Genomic DNA, 18,751 nt, shown 5'->3' on the forward strand with positions numbered 1-18,751 from the left:
TCGCAACCAGTTGCCTAGCTGTGATGGTTATACAGCTAATTATCAGAAATTAGTTAACCAGTTTGCTACTAAGGATAATTCAGCGACTTTCCGCTATCCGCAAACACAGGTAATACTATGCTGCAAAAACCATATTTTTACTGCAAAAAACCCATTCTTGAAAATTACGTCGTCTTCTTTAAACGCCTTGTTTATGACACCTTCAATTTATGCAGGAAATAATATCTTTACATTATTTGTTGTGCCATTCGTATTATGGGCGACTGTTCTTGGTTGCTACCAAATAAATTTTTGCAGGACAGCTTTTTCTTAAATAATTTCTTCCTCAAGGATATACTCACGATAAGATGCTATTACTGGCTGGTTGAGGTAAACCCCATTTGCATAAGCCATACGGGAACGAGGTCTTCAGGCCTATTTTTCTAAAACAACAGTGACCAGTAATGATGCAATGATCACTGAGGATTATCACGTCGTCGAGTGGTGTACGGTACTTCTTCAGCAATGCGTAGGCACACATAGGCCCTTTTCCGCTTGTAACCTTCTCTTACCCCATCATAATGCGGTGCAGTGGCCATTGCCCTGACCTGTCGCAGGTTGGATGGATCGCTGTGGCGATTTTTAAATCCACCAGAACATTGTCTAATCTGAGTGCATCGATAGGAAGCCTCTCCTCTTCTCTTCTGCGGTTCGTGCACTTTCCAGTAATATCCGTGCCACACTAACAATTTTAATGGCATTAAATGCTTAATGCTTTAAGTACAATCGGTGTGGGCACAGCCCCGCACGAGCAGACCTAAAGGCATTAATTACATTGCCGTTCGCACAGGACTGAGTTCGACACAACTCATTCGCCCGAGAAAAGCGCACTCTGATCCCGAATTCTCACGCTGAAAGCGTTGCAACTTCATTACAAACAACCTCATACCGAAGTAGAAATTGCTTCATTCATAGTTTTCAGTCACATGGGGGACTTTTTCGACATTTATGCTGCCAATGGCGCCATTTTTACCGGCCCTTCCAGCAAGCAGTCTGGACTTGTGTGCTGACGCCTGGGTTTACGGCTACTTCTGCAAAAGGTTTGTGATATTTGATTTGGGGTACACTGACAAGATTTTGTGCTAATGAGCACTCTTTATGACAATGCCAAAATTTTTACTGCCTCGCAGACGTTATCTTCACCGCAAAACATATAATGACAACCAATCCAGTCGTGTAGCAACAGCTCCGAAATTAATGACAACAAACTTAAAGCATTGACCATTCGCCTCTATTGCTCGTGTGGGGGTGACATAGGTATAACACTCGTAATAAGAGAGTAATTACTCATTGGCATCCACCCGAGCGCAGCCATACGGCTACAAAGGAAAGCTATACAGCTTTCTCAGAAACTTCGCAGTTAAAGAAAAATTCGTCCTGGTCCGCGGTCCTGGACCAGGACGAATTTTTCTTTAACTACGAAGTTTCGCAGAAAGCTGTTTAGCTTTCCCTTGTAGCCGTATGGCTGCGCTCGGGTGGATGCCAATGAGATATTACTCCCTTACTAAATATCTGCTCCACCTTTAGGTACTCCCCTATACAAGGGCGTCCGCAGAATTTTTTGCAGGGGGGGGCCCCGTTGGTGCCCCGGGGGGGGGGGGGGGGGGGGGGGGGTATGTTCGTAGCAGAAAGGCGCTATTTGCGGAGTAAATTTATTTATTTATATATAAATAAAAATTAAACAAAATGTACACATGAAAGAAAAATTACAAACAGCAAATTAAAGCGCGGCTAGGAGAGGTACATTGGAGTTTATCAACGAAGAAACAACTAAAATTAATAAAAATGCAAAAAGATGCTATATCACTTCGTGGAGAAGAGTGCTCAGTCTTGCTGCATACGGGTTCTCGACTCACCCGGATTGATGACCAGCACACAGCACAATATGTTCACAAACACGCAACTACAGTCACTCAGTCAGTCTTCCTTGAACAGCAACTGTAGGCGCCTCGGATTTTTTTGGGCGAATTGCGTAATTACACGTGTGATAAATTCACTTCTGTGCTTCATTACACGCTCTCGGTGCACACTCATCATACACATTGATTGGAAAAACTGTTGAACGCGTACGTTGAAAACAAAAGATGACTATATATACAACGAAAACTTATTTACAAGATAAATGCACGCTCGCAGCTTCATACACCTCGCTCCATCTTGCTTGCGCATCCGCACAGTCGAGCAACCGCACACACACTGCTCTCCGCTCGTCGTTTTCTCGTCCGCTGTCTTGGTTGTTCTCAGCTTCGCTGACAACCGGCCACTAAAAACACCCAAGCACAAACACAGAGGCGCGCACACGTGCAAGGGCTTACTTGCCGCAGTATCCCCGAATGCGCACTTTGGGGGTGAAAGGAACGCCGCGCAACTTCCGAGGGGAAGGGACACTCGCCACTCCAGTCGGAAAATTTGTTTTTGTGTTTTTATGGGGTTCAGAGCCCCAAAACGACTCAGGCTATGAGGGATGGAGTAGTACAGAGTTCCGGGTAATGTCGACCACCTGGGTCTCTTTACCATGCACTGACACGCACAGTACATGGGCGCTGTTGTGATTTGAGGCCCAGCCAGAGGTGACAGGCGAGCCAGGCAGGCGCCATCGGGCTGCGTTGACCAAAGGCGCTGGTTTTCGCAGAAGACGCAAAGAACGCTGGTGTGGGGGCGCCTCGGGAGACTGCGTCGCCGTGAACAAAAGCAGCTAATCCCCTTTGCCGGAGATTCTGAAAGCGGCGCTTCTACCGAACTGCGCTACCCGTGGATCGGAGGAGACAGCGAGCGGCGGCGGCGCCAACTCATCGCCCGCTTGCCCCTGAGCAGCCCGACAAAGCGGGGGTGGACACGGCTGATTTTACCTTCCCTCAAGAATTCATCGGTGACCGGCGTAACGATAGGCGAAAACAAGATGCCCCGTGCACTGTCTGCCTCCGTGTCGCTATCTCTCTAGAGATCAAAGAAACAGACACCCATCTCAAGGCGGCTCGAAACACATGCTCGCCGGTGCCGCTGTATGTCTGGAACAGGTCGCCCTTCAGTAGAGCTAACGATGGCGTGGTTTGAAAACGGCGGAACGACGCACGCCCGGACGCGGCATTTCGCAGATGTGACCATGCGGGGCTGCTTTTACCCTTTTGACTGAGCGCACCACCGCCCCTGGCGTGCGGCCATCACTCACGGTTCGAGTGAGTGATTTTCCAGGGGGGTGCAGCCGCCCCCCCTTGCCCCCCCCCCTCCGGACGCCCATGGCCACGTGGGATTTTTTACGTGCACTAATATCGCGCAGTACACGGGCCTCTTGCGTTTCACTTCCATCGAAATGCGATCGCAGTGGCCGAAATCGAACCCGCGATTTCGTGTCACCAGCCGAGCGCCACAATTTCTGTCGTAGGCGGTTGTCTATTTTCATAAACACATGTTATGGGACACTCACGTTAACAGCATTGTTTCTCTAATTGCCAAAAGCGTCGGCTTACTAGAGAAATTCAAATATTTTCTACCGTGAACAGAAGTTTATTTGGACCTTGAAGCATAAAAGGGAAAGACGTCCCTCTACAAAACAGAAGAAACACTACGGCGATTGATGTCTCCCGATGCAACACACATAGATACACTCAAAAGCAACGCAAGTGTCCGATACACAGTGTCCAAAGTAAAAGGTTCAGGAGGGTCCAAACGCGCGGGGGAAGCATGCGGGAGGATGACCGCGCACCAATTCCGCGCACAAACTTCACGCACAACACTGGCGTGCAACACTTAGTATAGCCGGTGGTGGTGGTGAAAAGCATTTATTTAGTAACTTACAGAGAGGTGCTCAGGGAGAGGCCCCTAATAGGTGTCACCCCTTACAATACTAGGCGGAGTTCCTCATTCCGAGATCCCATTGGTCGAGACCGCTACACAAGGCCGCCGAACCAGGGCCTGTTGGGCCGATAGTTCGAGGCAGCTGAGCAGGGCCGCCTCCCAGTCCTCTCGTGTAGGGGAAGGGGTGATTGGGGTTAGAGAAGGATTTCCTCTGCATGCCCAAACAATGTGGAAGGTGTCAGCCACCACCCCACAGAATGAGCAGCGGCCGTCAAAAGAAGGATTTAAGTGCTTGAGAACCGCCGGGCACAGCAGGGTCTTTTCATAGGAACTGGGTATCGCCGGTGTTAGGCACGACAGTGCTCAGTAATTTTTTTTATAGAAAGGAGAGGGCTGTGATCTGGGTTAAGCTCCTCCCAGGGGACGCCTGGTGCCCGGTGAGTGAGTGCGCGGGCTGCCTCATGGGCGGCTTCGTTACCTGGCATGCCTTGGTGGCCGGGGACCCATATGATTGAGCGATGAGTTGGATCGCCGTCGCGAGTACTGCGGTGTAAAATTTGGTGAGCGAGTGGAGTGATCCAACCGAACTCAAAGTTACGACAGGCTCCGCGAGAGTCTGTGAGGATGAATTTAGAGTCGGGATGGGAGGCTGCGAGGGCGATCGCCACCTCCTCCGCATGCGTTGGGTTGGGCGCTCTGAACGAGAGGCCGTCCACCTGCTTTCCCTCGTGTATGACTGCAGCCGTGTACCATTCCCCCCTGGAGCGGTAGGGTCCGGCAATGTCTACGTAGAAGACGTGTTTCTTTGAGCCATAGTGGCGGTGCAGGGCATTCGCCCGCGCCTGGCGCCGGCCATTATGGTCCTCCTTGTTCATCTTAGTCGGAAGGGGTCGAACGTGGAGGGCGCTTCTCCACAGTTCTGGCACTAGAACCCGTTCCATGGTATGGTGATCATGTCTGATATGTAACCGGTCCAAGAGGCGGCGACCGGACACGGTCTGGGCGAGACATGTGTATTGGTTAACAAGATGCGCCTCGCGGAGTTCTCGATAGGTGTTCACCACCCCCAACGCGAGGAGTCGCGCGTTGGAAGTGGATATCGGGAGGTCGAGGGCTCTCTTGAAAATTTTGCGGAGTACAATCTCCAAGTGATCTTCGTCATGTTTCCGTACGCGGAGGTAAGGAGTCGAGTACAGTGCTCGACTCGTTGCGAAGGCACGTGCGAGCCGCATCGCATCCTTACTTCGCAACCCTCCTCGCTTGTTGAAACGCGGCGAACCATCCGGCCCACCTGGTCGCCGACTTTGCGGAGTTTGGCAAGAGTTGTGTCTGCCTTACGATGTTGATCAATGAAGAGACCGAGTATTCGTAGCTCCTTCGCTTCACGGATGGGGACGCTTGCGAGAGAAAGCTGAACGGAGATTTTGCATTTCGGAGAAGATCGATTATGCACAATTTAAGACTTGGACGGGGAGCACTGTAGGCCGCAGTACGTGGCATAGTGGTCAACTATGCTCGCCGCTGCTTGCAGGCATTCCTCCATCTCTCCTATGTTTCCCGTAGTGGCCCAGATGGTGATGTCATCGGCGTACAGCGCATGCTGAACACCGCCGACAGCCGCCAGCTGTGCCGGGAGATACATCATAGCAATGTTAAAGAGAAGCGGGGACAACACAGCGCCTTGTGGTGTGCCCCGCGTTCCCATCTCAAACGGGGCGCACTCGGTCTCTTGTATACGTTTATAGGCCAAGCGGTCTGTTAGGAAATCTTTGATGTAATTGAATGTACGAGGACCACAGTTGGTCTCGCTAAAGTGCTTTAGTATGACGCCGTGTTTAACATTGTCAAACGCACCCTTGAGATCGAGTGCAAGGACTATTTTGTCGTTGTGTGGGTGTTCTATTGGTTCGAGAACCTCGTGATGAAGCTGTAAAAGGATGTCTTGTGCGGACGTACTGGGTAGCAAACCGAACATGGTGTCGTGAAAGGAGTTCTTGCTCTCGAGATATTCTGAGAGGCGGTCACGGACCATCGTTTCCATCAGTTTACTACGCATGAAGTGAGGGAGATGGGCCGGAGGTTGTCGGTGTTTACCGGTTTCCCCGCCTTTGGGATAAAGGTTACCAATGATGTCTTCCAATCCGGTGGCAACGAAGTGTCCCCGGTCCAAATGGCGTTAATATATTCGAGTAGGGTTTCGTATGCCCGATCAGGAAGGTTCGCCAATAATTTGACTGTGACCTTATCCCTTCCGGGCGCCGTCTCCCTGCGCATTTTGACAAGAGCCGCGCGAAGGTCGTGAAGCTGGAAAAGTTGATCCAGTTCCGGATTATCGCAGCCTGCATACAAATAATCCTGCCCGCGCGGGTCTTGATCCTGATTGAGGTATTGTGAGCGCAAGGTGTTCGCTAGCTGCTTCGTGTTTCCTTGAAAGTTGTGTATCGCGCGATTGATGTGTTTCTGGGTCTCCGAGCGTGTTTGTGTGGGGTCTATGAGACTCCTGAAGAGCCGCCAAGTGTTGCGGCTGGACATGTGTCTTTCTGCGCTGTTGCATCGATCTACCCAGTTAGTGTCTGCGAGCTGGGCAGCATACTCGGCAGCTTGCTGGGTGAGGTCAGAGATTCGAGCGCGGAGTTTACGGTTGTGTTTCTGCCGCCGCCATTGCTTAGTGAGGCTGCGGCGAGCTTCCGAGAGGTGCATTAGGTGGTTATCCACGTCAGGTGCACGCTCCGTAAGCTGGAAATGCTTTTCGTGTGAACAGAGTGTTTGCATGAGTCCGTGTGCCCAAGTGGAGTAGTCCTGTTCCATGAGAGAAGTTACTGGGAGTGCCTGGCGGAAAGTGTTCCAGTCGGGAAGTTTGGCTTGCGCAAGGGGGTGATGTAAGGGCCGAGTGTAAATGACAGTGTTCAGTATGCAGTGGTCGCTACCGAGGGTGTCCTGGGTGTTGATCCACTCTGCGTGTTGGATGTGTTTCACGAGGGTGAGGTCGGGGCAGGTGTCCCGAGTGACGGAGTTCCCTACACGTGTTGGGTGGACCGGGTCGGTTAGAAGACTGATGCCCAGCGTAGATATAAGTTCCGCCAACTTACGACCACGCGTCTCTTCCTTGCAATAACCCCACATGAGACAGGGCGCGTTAAAATCGCCCACTATCATGAGGGGGTCGCGACCCGCGATCCTTAGCGCTCCGCTAAAGATGTTAGAAAAAGTGATGTTTTTGAGTTTCGGGGGGCAGTAGATATTAAGTATGTGTGCGGGGCTATCTGTTCGCCGCAGGGGGAGGTACAGAGACCATCACGTACGAATATTCCAGATTCAAGTCGATGTCAACCTCCTGCGCTGTGTAACCCTTATGGACTAGGATACAGGTGAACGGGTCTCGTTGAAAAGTATTATAGCCCGTGAGCTTACCCGCATCCCCTGTTTCTTGCAACGCAAGGACTGCGGCAGGGTGTTCGAGGTTGTCAATGCACTCCCTTAAAAGGGCGCGTTTGGTCCTGTTTTTGAAACCCCGACAATTCCATTGCAGAAGGGAAAAAGCTTGCTGTCTTAACGGGCGGCGCCCTTCAGGGTGTTGGTTGGGAGGGGACGCCGCCATGTTGATTTGAAGGGAGACTGCCTTGGAGAGGCGGCACAGGTTCCGTCACCTGCGGCTGGATCGGTTCCGGCTCTTCCGAGGGTTCGGTTAGATCCATGGGGCGGTTGAATATTGATGGGCGGTTTGCGTCTTTCAAGGGCCCCATTCGGCGTAGAAGCCTGGGGTTTGACTCCAGCCACTTCTTAATATTGGCCGCCACGGTGGCCGTAGCCGTGGCCGTGACTGACTTGAACAGGTTTTCTTGAATTTGGCCGAAATTTGACATCTGGGTTGCTAATGCGGCAAGGGCGTTCTCGAGGGCGGTGAAACGCGCGTCAGAGCTAGATGGTGTCGGGTCCACCGGTACTTGTTGCATCGGTTCCGGAGCTACCTGGGCAATAGGCGGGGAGGACCGAACCGTTTCTAGCGCATGAATTTTGGCCTGGAGTTGAGCATTTTGAGTCCGGAGAGTCTCGAGCTCACGGCGGAGGTCCGCAACCCCAGAGTTAAGGGGGGGGGGGGGAGGGAGGAGGAGGAAGGGTAGGTGGGGAAGAACGTAGGGGAGTGCGGGGGGGCGGAGGAGGCCCGTCTCGGCTGCCTACCTTTGGCTGTGATGTCTTCTTTGGTGTGCCAAGCGGACGGCCCTCGAGAGGCGGAAAATCCCCGTTCTGGAATACGGGTGCGCCTGGATCACGTGACGACTTTTGGCTTGTTGATTGAGGAGACTTCGAGGCACGCCCGCGCAACGCGCCCACCGGTGGCGCTGGTCCGGATGTGCCTTGCACCAGCTTGTTGCCAGGCGGGGGAAATTTTGAAGTGGTGTCAGTTCCCGGGGGCACTGCACACTGACGTTGCTTTCGTTGACCGGTTGGGTTTCCTGGTCGTTGCAGCCGCCGAAATTTTGCTTTGCAGTCTTGCGAGCCCGTAAGGTGGCCGCCACCGCAGACGATGCAGGAAGGAGTGCATTCGTGGGTCTCCAAGTTGCCGTCTTCGAGGACTGCGACCGTTTGGGCGCACTGTCCACAGCGATTGCTTTGAGGATCCGGGCATAAGTCCACACGGTGGCCGATGGTGCCGCATCGGAAACACGCGGGAATAGTCCGCTTGTATTCGCGTATCAAGGTCACCACACTGTTATAGTGCACGTAACGTGGCACTTTATGGCCCACGAAGGTGAGCAGGGAAATCGTCGACTTCCCTAGCTTGCTGATGAAGGCTATCGCTGCTCCGCGCCACTGGACTTTCGATTTCAGGGTTGTAGAAGTTTCCTGCTCATGGACGGTAATGATCCGCCTGCAGACTTCACCGTTGACTTTGGCGTGACCGACCATCGGGATGAAGCCTTTGGAAGCTTGCAGAGTAAATTCACGAGCGAGCGCGTTCGCCGCATTCACGTCTTGAGTGGTGGCGATAACGATATTCTGGTCCCAGATGGGCCAGATACTAAGAGTGTCCACCGAGGAGGCATTATCATAGGCGGAGAGCAAAGCACCAAGCTCACCGTTCTCAGAACCGTCTTCAGGGAGACCGTCATTCTGGGCTTGATGACGATCGTGAAGTCTTCTTTGCGGAGTCGAGGCATAGCGGTAGGCCGCCATATCGTCGATCCCGCTGTTTGCGAGAGCTGATGGTGGGAACTTGAAGTATTTGGATGCACAGAAGCAGGGGCACTCACGGAGGGTCCGTTCACTGCCGAGGTGTTCAGGCGCTGCTGGCGTTTGCGTAGTGCCACCAACAAGAAGAGGCCTTCATCCACGATCTCCTGCGTCGGAGTGGAGGTTTCAGGAGAAGACGTGGCTTCTGCGACGACTTCTGGCCACGCCATAGTCTCGGGATCGTACCCGTAGCGAGCGGAGGCCGCCATGGCGTCCGCGGAGAACGCTGGAGACCGGCTGCTTGGCTTTAGGCCTAGCTAGGCCTCCCATTGGATGAAGACATAAATGGGCCTAAAAGGCCCAAAAGTTGGCCCACCCGGTCGATAGCGATGTCTTCGGGTGCCGGGTGATGTTAACCGTCGAGTACAAGCAAAATTTTCGCGGTCGTAGGGAATTTTTTGGTAATCCGGACGAAAATTGCCGGAGCCGAAATGAGGCGCGTCCGCTCGAGACGCGGCCGGCGATCGCTCACTCTAGTATGGCCGGAGCCGCACTGTCACACGGCCCCTGCTTGCGACGATGAAGCGGGTGCTCCATCGTCGCAGGAACTCTTTTAGAGCGCAGCTCTTTGGCGTCCGTTCCTGGGTTTCGCGTCGTCGTCGGCGTCGGCGTCGGCGTCGGCGTCGGCGTCGGCCTCGTAACCAGCTCCGCCCCCAATGTCACGCTTTTCAATTGGTCGAAATGCTCGTGACGTCACAGTGCGCGAATTTCAAATGGGGCCAATTGTACTTTGGCTAGTAACCATGCAACCAATCAAAGGGATCGTTTAGTGATGCTGCAACTAAGTTGGACTGAGTTTAGTTAATTGCTTAATTAATCAATTAGCCTAATTAATATACAGGAGAATGAAGAGGTCAGAAGAAAAGAAAAGACGCGGGCCGCAGCGACAACAGCGTCCGCGAAAGGAAACGCTGCTGAAAAAAACAGATAAAGAGAAATTTATTGGACCCACAAGTACATAAAAGGGACCACAGTCCCTCGAACAGGCAAATGAACAATACAGCGACATTCGTCGCTCAATAACACGAGTCGCGAAAAAAACAGATAAGTACGAAGCCGCGTTCCCTCCACCACCACGCACTTCCCCACTCAGTAAGACGTTGCTCGTTTCATATACGTTGTGTCGAACATCCTAGACAGTTCCAACAATTGACAGGTTAATGACAGAACACGATGGATAGAAATTCAATAATATAAATATGAAATAGCCTAATTAACCATTCTAGTTAGACCGCATAAATCAATAAAACCGAGAACGAAATTGGTCGAGTTGGGGAAACGAACCAGGGTCTCCGGAGTGCGATACGAGCACGCTAGCCACTCCGTAATGCCAGCTGAATGGTTTGGAATGAACAAAGGCGCGTCTAGCTAATACGGCGTCTTCGTTCACTCCCATCTTCCCCCTTTCCCTTACGGCGAGGTGCAGGTGTCCACCCAGATATGCGAGAGAGAGAGAGATACATTTCCTTTCCTCAAAAAATAAATTTACCGTCCAGCAAGGCGTACAGCCGAATTGGCGATGGCGTTCTGTGGACTCCCTGGCAGCGTTGCAAGACGCTGTCGCGTTCCACTCTTACAGGCGAAGCTTAACATGTTAACCACGCATCAGTAACACACGCAGACAGCCAATGGACGCGTCATTCGCTGGCAGCACTTGATTCATCATTCACAACCACATTCTTAACGTACGCTCCCTTGCCGCACATGCCAAGGACGTACACCACGATCACATTCTGCGCCATTCCTCTGTACTTTGCTTTGCTGAAACCTGGATGGATCCCGAAGAGCCTCTCGAAATCATAGATTTCCTATACAGCTGTGGTGCTCGCAGAGACCACAACAGAGCGGCGGGAGTAGCTATCTACTTGCGCACAGGTCTCTCTGCAATACCACTCGAAATGTTTGGCACGTCACATGAAGTTGGCGAACTGTGCGCCGCAAAGTTGCCCAACGGCTTGCTGGTAGTAGCTGCCTACTTCGCCCCTACCGCACTAACGAAAGACGTCGTGCACTTCCTGCAACTCGCATTAACCGTCCATCGATCCACACCGATGTTAGTAGTGGGGGACTTTAATGTTGACATAAAGACAAACAGCAATTTCCTAACACTTATGCGGGAGAACATCCCGTTCCTCTCGCTCGTAACGCGTCCCACGGCTGTGACAACCTCGCGAGGCACTTGTATAGATCTCGTCTTTGAGAATCAAGCATTGGTGTACCAAGTCGAACATATATCAGTCTATTTCTCCGACCACAAAGCTTCCTTCATGACTGTCAAGAACTGTTAGTGGAGTCTTTGTTAAAGGAATACGTGTGAAAAATAAAAAAAAAATTCTGTGATAGCGCATACATGTGTTGCTCGATTTCTTTGCCTCAATGTATCGAAAAGGTGAAACAGCTTATTTGCTGCGCTCAAATTTCGCATTAGGAAGTAACGTAATCGTCGGTAATTTTTTCCGGCAGCGTCACCCTGTCCAAGCACGCGTGCTCGCACCGCTGCAACATCGGGAACATGGCTCGCTGGGGCGGCCCTGTAAGGAAGCGGAGCCTCTCTGGCGCCACAAAACAAAGGCGCCTACACACAGTAATAGCCGCACAAGAATATCGCGCGGCCTTGTGCGGGCGTCGAGAGAAACAAAAAACATACGCGACAGAAGTCGCCAGAACGTTTTTGCCACTACACACTCAAACATGGCGTGCTCGAGAGTCTCGGTCTCGGCGCACTGCGGACATCGCGAAGAGGGTGCGATGCCCCACGCTGCGACGCGGACTCTCGTAGGCAAGACCGTGCAGCCTCGCAGCCAGCCGAAGACGCGGACGTCTGGTGGAAGCGTGTGAGACGTCAAGTCTCGCCACCGCACCCGCACGCTCCGCTCTAGCTGTTCAGGTGTAGCCACCTGGATGGCAAGGAGCTCGCAAATGCGGGAGGCCTGCGTCTGAGAGACCTCGACCTCGGGCAGGGTAGCGGTGAGAGACTCGGCCGTCCGACAGACATACCGGAAGAGCCTCGGCTGCTGTTCGGCTGAAGGACCTACAAGGTGACCAAAAAATAGGCGCCGCTACGTCCCGCGTAGGTAGGCGAGAAGACCTCTCCCTGGGTAGTCAGTGGCGTAGACCAGGTCGTGGACGCCTCGGACAGCGAGCTCGCTGCACATTGTGCGCAGGTCGGGCAGGCTAAACCCGCCCATGCGCGTGGGAAGGCGGAGGAGCGCGCGAGCGTTGGTCTCCGTCTTTCCCGCCCAGAAAAAACTGGCACAAAATGTTGCCAAGCGACGCGTTAAAGTGCGGGGCGGGCACGCGACGCGAGCGATATAATAGAGCTTCGCACACACGGAAGATCTGATGATAAATGCCCGCTCCGACAGCGACAGGCGAAAACGCGCTGCTACTACCAGACGCTGCTCTGCGGTCGCTCTCAACTGTCCTCGTTTCGCGGGCTACCTCCCCTGAGGAGAGGAACGCTACTCCTAGGACCTTAACCACCGAGGCCCACTCTACATCGCCAAGCAGATCTGACGAAAAAGCACCGAAGCGCAAGGCTTGGCTCTTGCCCCTGTTAAGCAGGGCACCGGACAGCTCGCTGTAATTCGAAAAAAGCCGTAAGAACGCTACGTAACTGTCCTCGTCCCACAAAAACAGGGACACTACCTCATTTAAGTTACTTTTGTTCAAATGATTGTTTCAGTCACATGTAAACTATTGCTTCTTTGCATGGGGAAGCGCAACATTTACGAATTTCCAACAGATTAACATGCTACAAACAAAAGCATTACCCCTTATCGCACGGGTAGATCCTTGCGTACACACTATAAGCCTGTTTATGCAATTCAAAGTACTTTCTGTGCATAGGCTCTACTCTTATATCTTAGCCAAACGATATAAACAGGATGTCCAAAACAATGAGGTCCTCATTCACACCATATCAAATCTAAGTTTAAGAAAAGGTAGATCGACATCGCGGCCACCTGAAATTTGGAAAATTCCATTCATGCGCACAACAATCAGCCGTCAAATGCTCGAATATTCACTTCCAACCTTGTTAAGTTAGCTCCATAAACACGATATAAATATCGAAAGTGTTAGCACCTAAACTCTGCTGAATTTTTTTACACAAGAGTGTTATGCCCGCTATGAATTCTATAATGATGCTTTTTTTCTTTAAAGTGTATTATGCTAATCTTGATATGAAGAAGATATCTTATTGTCGTGCAAAATAAGACTTTGATATAGAATGCGGCCAAATAATTTTTCTTTTCAGCCAAGGAAATCTTGATTCACTTGCTGTGTGTGTATGCTGTCTTAATTATGCTGCTAGATCGGAAGGGGGCGAAGTGGGTGAGGGAACGAACGCGGGTTAATGACATCTTAGTTGAAATCAAGAGGAGGAAGAAATGGGCTTGAGCAGGGCATGTAATGCGAAGGCAAGATAACCGCTGGTCCTTAAGGGTAACGGAGTGGATTTCAAGAGAAGGCAAACGTAGCAGGGGACGGCAGAAAGTTAAGTGGGCGGATGAGATTAAGAAGTTTGCAGGGATACAGTGGCCGCAACGGACTAAGGACCGGGTTAATTGGAGAGACATGGGAGAGGCCTTTGCCCTGCAGTGGGTCTAGTCGGGCTGATGATGATGATGATGATGATGATGATATGTAAATGTGCAACTGCTGTATGCCTTGTAAATGGGGGCTCGAACCACGTCAAGTGATATGTTTTTCCTTTTCTTCGAGTCCCTTCCCGCCTCGACGGAATAAAGTTCAATTTCAATTTTAATTTCGTTAGGTGAGAGAAGGCACAGGATTCACAATAAAAAAGTTTTTATTACCCAGAGGCGCTGGACACGACTTTAATTTCTTTATGGAAGCCGTTTCCCTGGCCTTGCTTTCTGATTTCTACAGTAGTTACGTTCGGATGCTCCTTGCGACGAATCTGTGTTTGCTGCTTTACTACTTCGGGGTTGCGTGTTGCTGCGAGGCCTTTCGGCGGTGCGAGATCGACCTATAGTTGAAGCCTGTCGCTTAGTGTGATATCTTGTGGACAAACAACAGACTTTCGCGGATTAGTTCGTCTTTCAGCGCTCCATAGTCGCATTTATCCGCCATTTTAAAAAGGTCTGTCACAAAAGCTTGTACAGTTCAGTCTGGCTCTTGCTTGTGCGAGTTGAACATCCCTCGGTAGTAGACCACATTCGTTCCCGGAGTGAAGTGTTTTTCGTAAGAGCTCACCACTTGGCCGTACGATGCCGTCTGGTCGTCTGTGAACTTCAGAGAGATCAGCACATCCTCCGAGCGCTAACTTGGGCTAGAAGTTAGCGCTCGTGTGTGTCCTTGCTTGTCTTGCTCAGTTTCTGCGCTATTTTTGTTTGACATGTGTTACCAACAAGCCCAAACTGCCACCTTAAAAGAGATTCCACCACTTGCCACGTGGTGTCGCCCTGATCGGTGGCCGATAGTCCACGTCAGCCTCAGAGACAGCGTGACAGCTTGCATGACTGTACTGAATCGAAGAGCTAAGTCGTTGACGAAACTACTTTCAGCTGTTACCAAACGCACATCCGACTGTTATGCAGATATCGTCAGTGCAGAATACGACAGGAGATTTTGAGTCGACAATTTTTATTTTTAGCTTTCTTCATGGCTTCTGTGACTCCACTGCGGCGTGTTTCCTGAGCACTTTAGTGCCTGCTGTTCTCTAATATTTTGTGGCGCTTGGAGTGAGAATTCTTCTACTCTAACTGGATATAACTTCGTGTGCGCGCGTTAGGTACACATGGCTCCTTTTGGCCTGCATTTCAGTGGCCATTTAAACAGAAAGCAACACTTAGTAACTATGCTGTACGTTTTTTTTTATTCTTGCTGAGTGCTTGTCTATTCGCTGAAATGTGGTGAATAGTTTTTAAGAACTGTGATGCCATTCTTTAAAATTTGGTTTACACGCCTAGATGTCTCATTATCTTATGCAGTGATGGCTCATGTATTAAGTACAACACAGTTGAGGGCTACTTAAACGAAAATTTGCCCGACATAGAAGCTTCTGGCAATATCTTTAGTTTTCGACTCATCTTTTTGAAGCAGCAGTCATTTGGGGAGAACCTTTTTTTTTTCATTCCTTGACATCCCATTGCTGTTCTAAGCTTTCCGGTTTAACGTACTGACTATAAGAAGGTGTTTACGAGCTCTATACCATTGGTGATTTCAACCACATTGTAGTTGCAGGCACTGATCGATAGGAGGTTTGTTCATGGAAGTGAGCTGCACCAGTGTGGTACATTACACAGTGGTAGTCTGATAAAATCACTGTTAGAAAAGGCAGCACCAGGCACGCAGCCCTGCTTGATTATCAGATGGAGCGAGCCTCGGTACTAAGCGTTGAACTCTGAGGGTCTGCAGTCTTGTACTTCGTAGGCAAATGAATATGATTCCTATATCTTATAAACGACTTACAGGGTTTTAACAGGTACAAAAAAAGGATTGCTATGTTTCTTCATGACCCAAGTTTCTAAATGTTATGCGTATCTCTTGTGGCAGCAATTATTTTCAGATATTGTTTACTTGGTTGTTCCTCACTCCCAATAATTTTTACACCCAGAACTGATTCTGCCAGCTTCAGGCTATTAAGGAAGTCGGACAGCCCACATCGTTAAGCTGAGCGATCTATGTTGAAGAGCTAAAATTCTAGAATAATATTTTCGCGAGGTGCTGGCCAGAAGACAAAATTGATCCGAAGAGAACAGCGTAGAGTCTTATTTTTAGTTTCTGCTTCGGGAAGAAACTACGAAATATTAGCTAAAATTGTTCTATCAAGCCTCACACCATAGCAGACAAAACATTCACTGGGTCATATTCTACTTCTGTGTATCGTGTTTAAAGATCGCGGAAGGAGAACTGAAGCCGTTATTGACTATGACTTTTGAAATACTGCAATAAACTGGCGGCAAAACTCCCGCGTATTTTTCACATTATCATTTCTTGTTTTACAGGAGAGTAAGAAAGACATGGGCGCCAAAAGACCGCATTTCCAACTAATTGACGGGGTTCCCAGAGGACCCAACCTAAATCCTCAAGTGTTCAGGGAAAGCCTCAAGTTCCGCGCCTGCAGCGGCGACGTACTCCAGTCGACGTACCCAAAGTGTGGGACGAAGTGGGTTCAGTACATCACGCAACTAATCCTGCGGGAAGGTGAGCCGATCCAGAGCTACGAAGACTACTTTGGCAACATGCGGTCCGTCGAATACACGAACGACCAAGAGTGGCATGCGAAGTTGCCTCTGCGAACATTCATCACGCACCAGCCCTTGCGCCGAGAGACCATGGACACGGAGGCGAAGTACGTGTACATCGCTCGCAACCCGTGGGACGTGTGTCTGTCCTTCTTCGACATGGTCAGGGATCTGAGTGTGTACCGCTTTCAGGATGGCACTTTCGACGATTTCGTGGACGGCTTTCTAGCGGGAGACTTTGGCTTTGGCAGCTACTTTGAACACGTGGCCTCGGGATACGCCGTGAAGGAGGAGCCGAATGTGTTTTTCGCCACCTACGAAGAGCTGAAGAAGGACACTCGCGGCACTGTGTTGCGATTGGCGCACTTTCTCGGAGAACGATACAGCAGGAAATTAGAAGACGAGAGCAACGGATTGCTCGACACACTACTGGAAAGGAGCACTCCGCAACAGATGAGGAATGTTATGGTAGTGCGTATGCAGGACGGAAATAACATTGGTTGGTACGCGCAGGCGAAGGTTAACAACCTGACTAGCAGGAGGGGTTACCAGGGCGATGGGGGCAAGTACACCGTTGTCAATAGTGCCAGAGTGGGCGGTTGGAAAGAATCCTACACCCCTGATCAACTGGTACATATGGAGAGGAAGATTCAGGAGGAAGGCGAGACTGCTTCCTTCATGTCGCTGTGGAAAGAGATGAGAGAAGAAGCTGTTGAACTTTCAAATAACTGTAGTAAGACAGTAGGCTGTTAGCTTCCACCGGACATTATTTCAAGCGGCGAGAAAAATGTTACCGTGTTACGATTCTACTGGACTAAAGAGTAGCCGCACGTGTTGAGTCAGTTAATAAGAGGAATATTAAGATTGTCAACGAATTTAAGCATTAGCACGGCGGTGCGTTAAGCAGGGTATACTAGGTGCAGTTGACTGAAAATTAGCTGCCACAAAATAAACCGCTTTACAGGACCAATACAATTCTTCTAAGGTTGCAGTGCAATGAAAATGCAGGGATTCAGCACAGAACCATCAAGCTAAGTCTGTCTATCTTCAGTTCATTGAAAGGCAACAAAGAGCAAGCATATATTTTTAACACAGCACCGACTGCACACACTTCTCTGACTTTTGGAGTGACCAACGAAATGGAGTAGACCGACCGCCACCCTCAATGTCAGAAATTAGGAAACAAAACAGTGCCCTTTTTTTTTTGCGCGGGAGATGGAAGTGTCTCTCTCATAATCGTTCATTTCTGACAAATGAGGTTCGCTTAGTGCACCGGCCCTGCGGTTAAACAACTAGGCCCTGCGGCTAAACAAAATGCCAAAGCATTTGTACAGTTTAATACAAATGCCTGTACGACAGAGGAGTGCAACACGTGAGTGCGGCTGTCCAGACAACGAGTTGGTTTCCCGGAGAAGGACGCTGACGCACCGTTCACGCCCTCCTGGGCACGTCTTACAAGAACTCTTCAGACGAGAATAGACTCGCCAGCAGCACCGGAAGTATAGCATACTTTACGTTCTCTGTTCAGTCTTTGTGCTCTACCCGAGGATAAAATCTTACTGTGCATGCAAAGGCGAACTTTGGCCGCGTTTGAACTAAATTTCTTGCATGCTTTGGCGAATAAAGTTCTTGTTAAATACACTTCGTTGATTTCCATTAGTTTCTAGCACGCTTATGAGGCCACCTAGCAGCGTATTTCTAGAAACATGTGGTTTGACAGACAATTTAGGGATGTGGTATATTTTTGCAGCAGTGCCTGAGACTTTTGCTTCCTTCCAGGAAAGAAAAAAAACAATAGAGCTACCACCGTCCCATTCTATTAAAGGGTCTGGTCTAAAGCTCTCCAAAGTCTAAAGCTCATATCGAAGCCGCAGGAACAGCCTACAGTCTCCGTCATCGGTCGATAACATTTTTGTTTGGACTATCGGGCGAATGGGGAAGATTTTGCTTATAAGTTACTTATGCCCAAACTGTGGCTAATGTATCGGAGCGATGATCTTATACAGCCTTCGCTATAAACAAAAAGAAAGACCATGCTCTCTCTGCCTACACGAGTTCCGTTTTTCCAGTACTCTCTCTGCAGCCGCTGAAAGAAGTGCTTTGCAAAAACCGCGGTTATAAATTAAGCCCTCCGTCAAATCAAACAGTGAGGATGTCTGAGGAAAAATGCACATCTTGATGATATACAGCGGTCGCATGGTGTTTTTTTTTTCTGATGAACAAAGGAAGGCTGCAATATTCTAGTCAGGTGTGGATTCAAGTGTCAGTTAAACTACTCTTTACATTAGACCGCCCGCCAGTTGAACGTCCTAACTCGCTGTAGGCAGTTAGGAATCATTTTTGAAACTATGCCACCAGAATGAGGGCAGTCTGAACGTGCAAAGCGCTTCGTGATGAGCGTGAAAATGACCCCAGTTGCTTTGCAGCGCTGCTGAGTAAATTCGATCGTGGTCTACCGCAGAAGAGCGCGC

At 50.2% G+C, this 18,751-nt stretch overlaps 1 protein-coding gene across 1 annotated transcript; it reads left to right on the top strand.

The window, feature by feature from the left end:
- The first annotated feature begins 11,578 nt into the window (after positions 1–11,578).
- On the top strand, positions 11,579–17,033 carry LOC149361566 (3-alpha-hydroxysteroid sulfotransferase-like). Its single transcript, XM_089568113.1, has 2 exons — positions 11,579–11,599; positions 16,041–17,033. The coding sequence occupies exons 1-2, from the start codon at positions 11,579–11,581 to the stop codon at positions 17,031–17,033; spliced, it is 1,014 nt and encodes a 337-aa protein (XP_089424239.1).
- Positions 17,034–18,751: the final 1,718 nt, after the last annotated feature.

The sequence above is a fragment of the Amblyomma mixtum genome, chromosome 2 (genome assembly GCF_055824585.1).
Source record: "Amblyomma mixtum isolate Tamu chromosome 2, ASM5582458v1, whole genome shotgun sequence".
Taxonomy (NCBI): Eukaryota; Metazoa; Arthropoda; class Arachnida; order Ixodida; family Ixodidae; genus Amblyomma; species Amblyomma mixtum.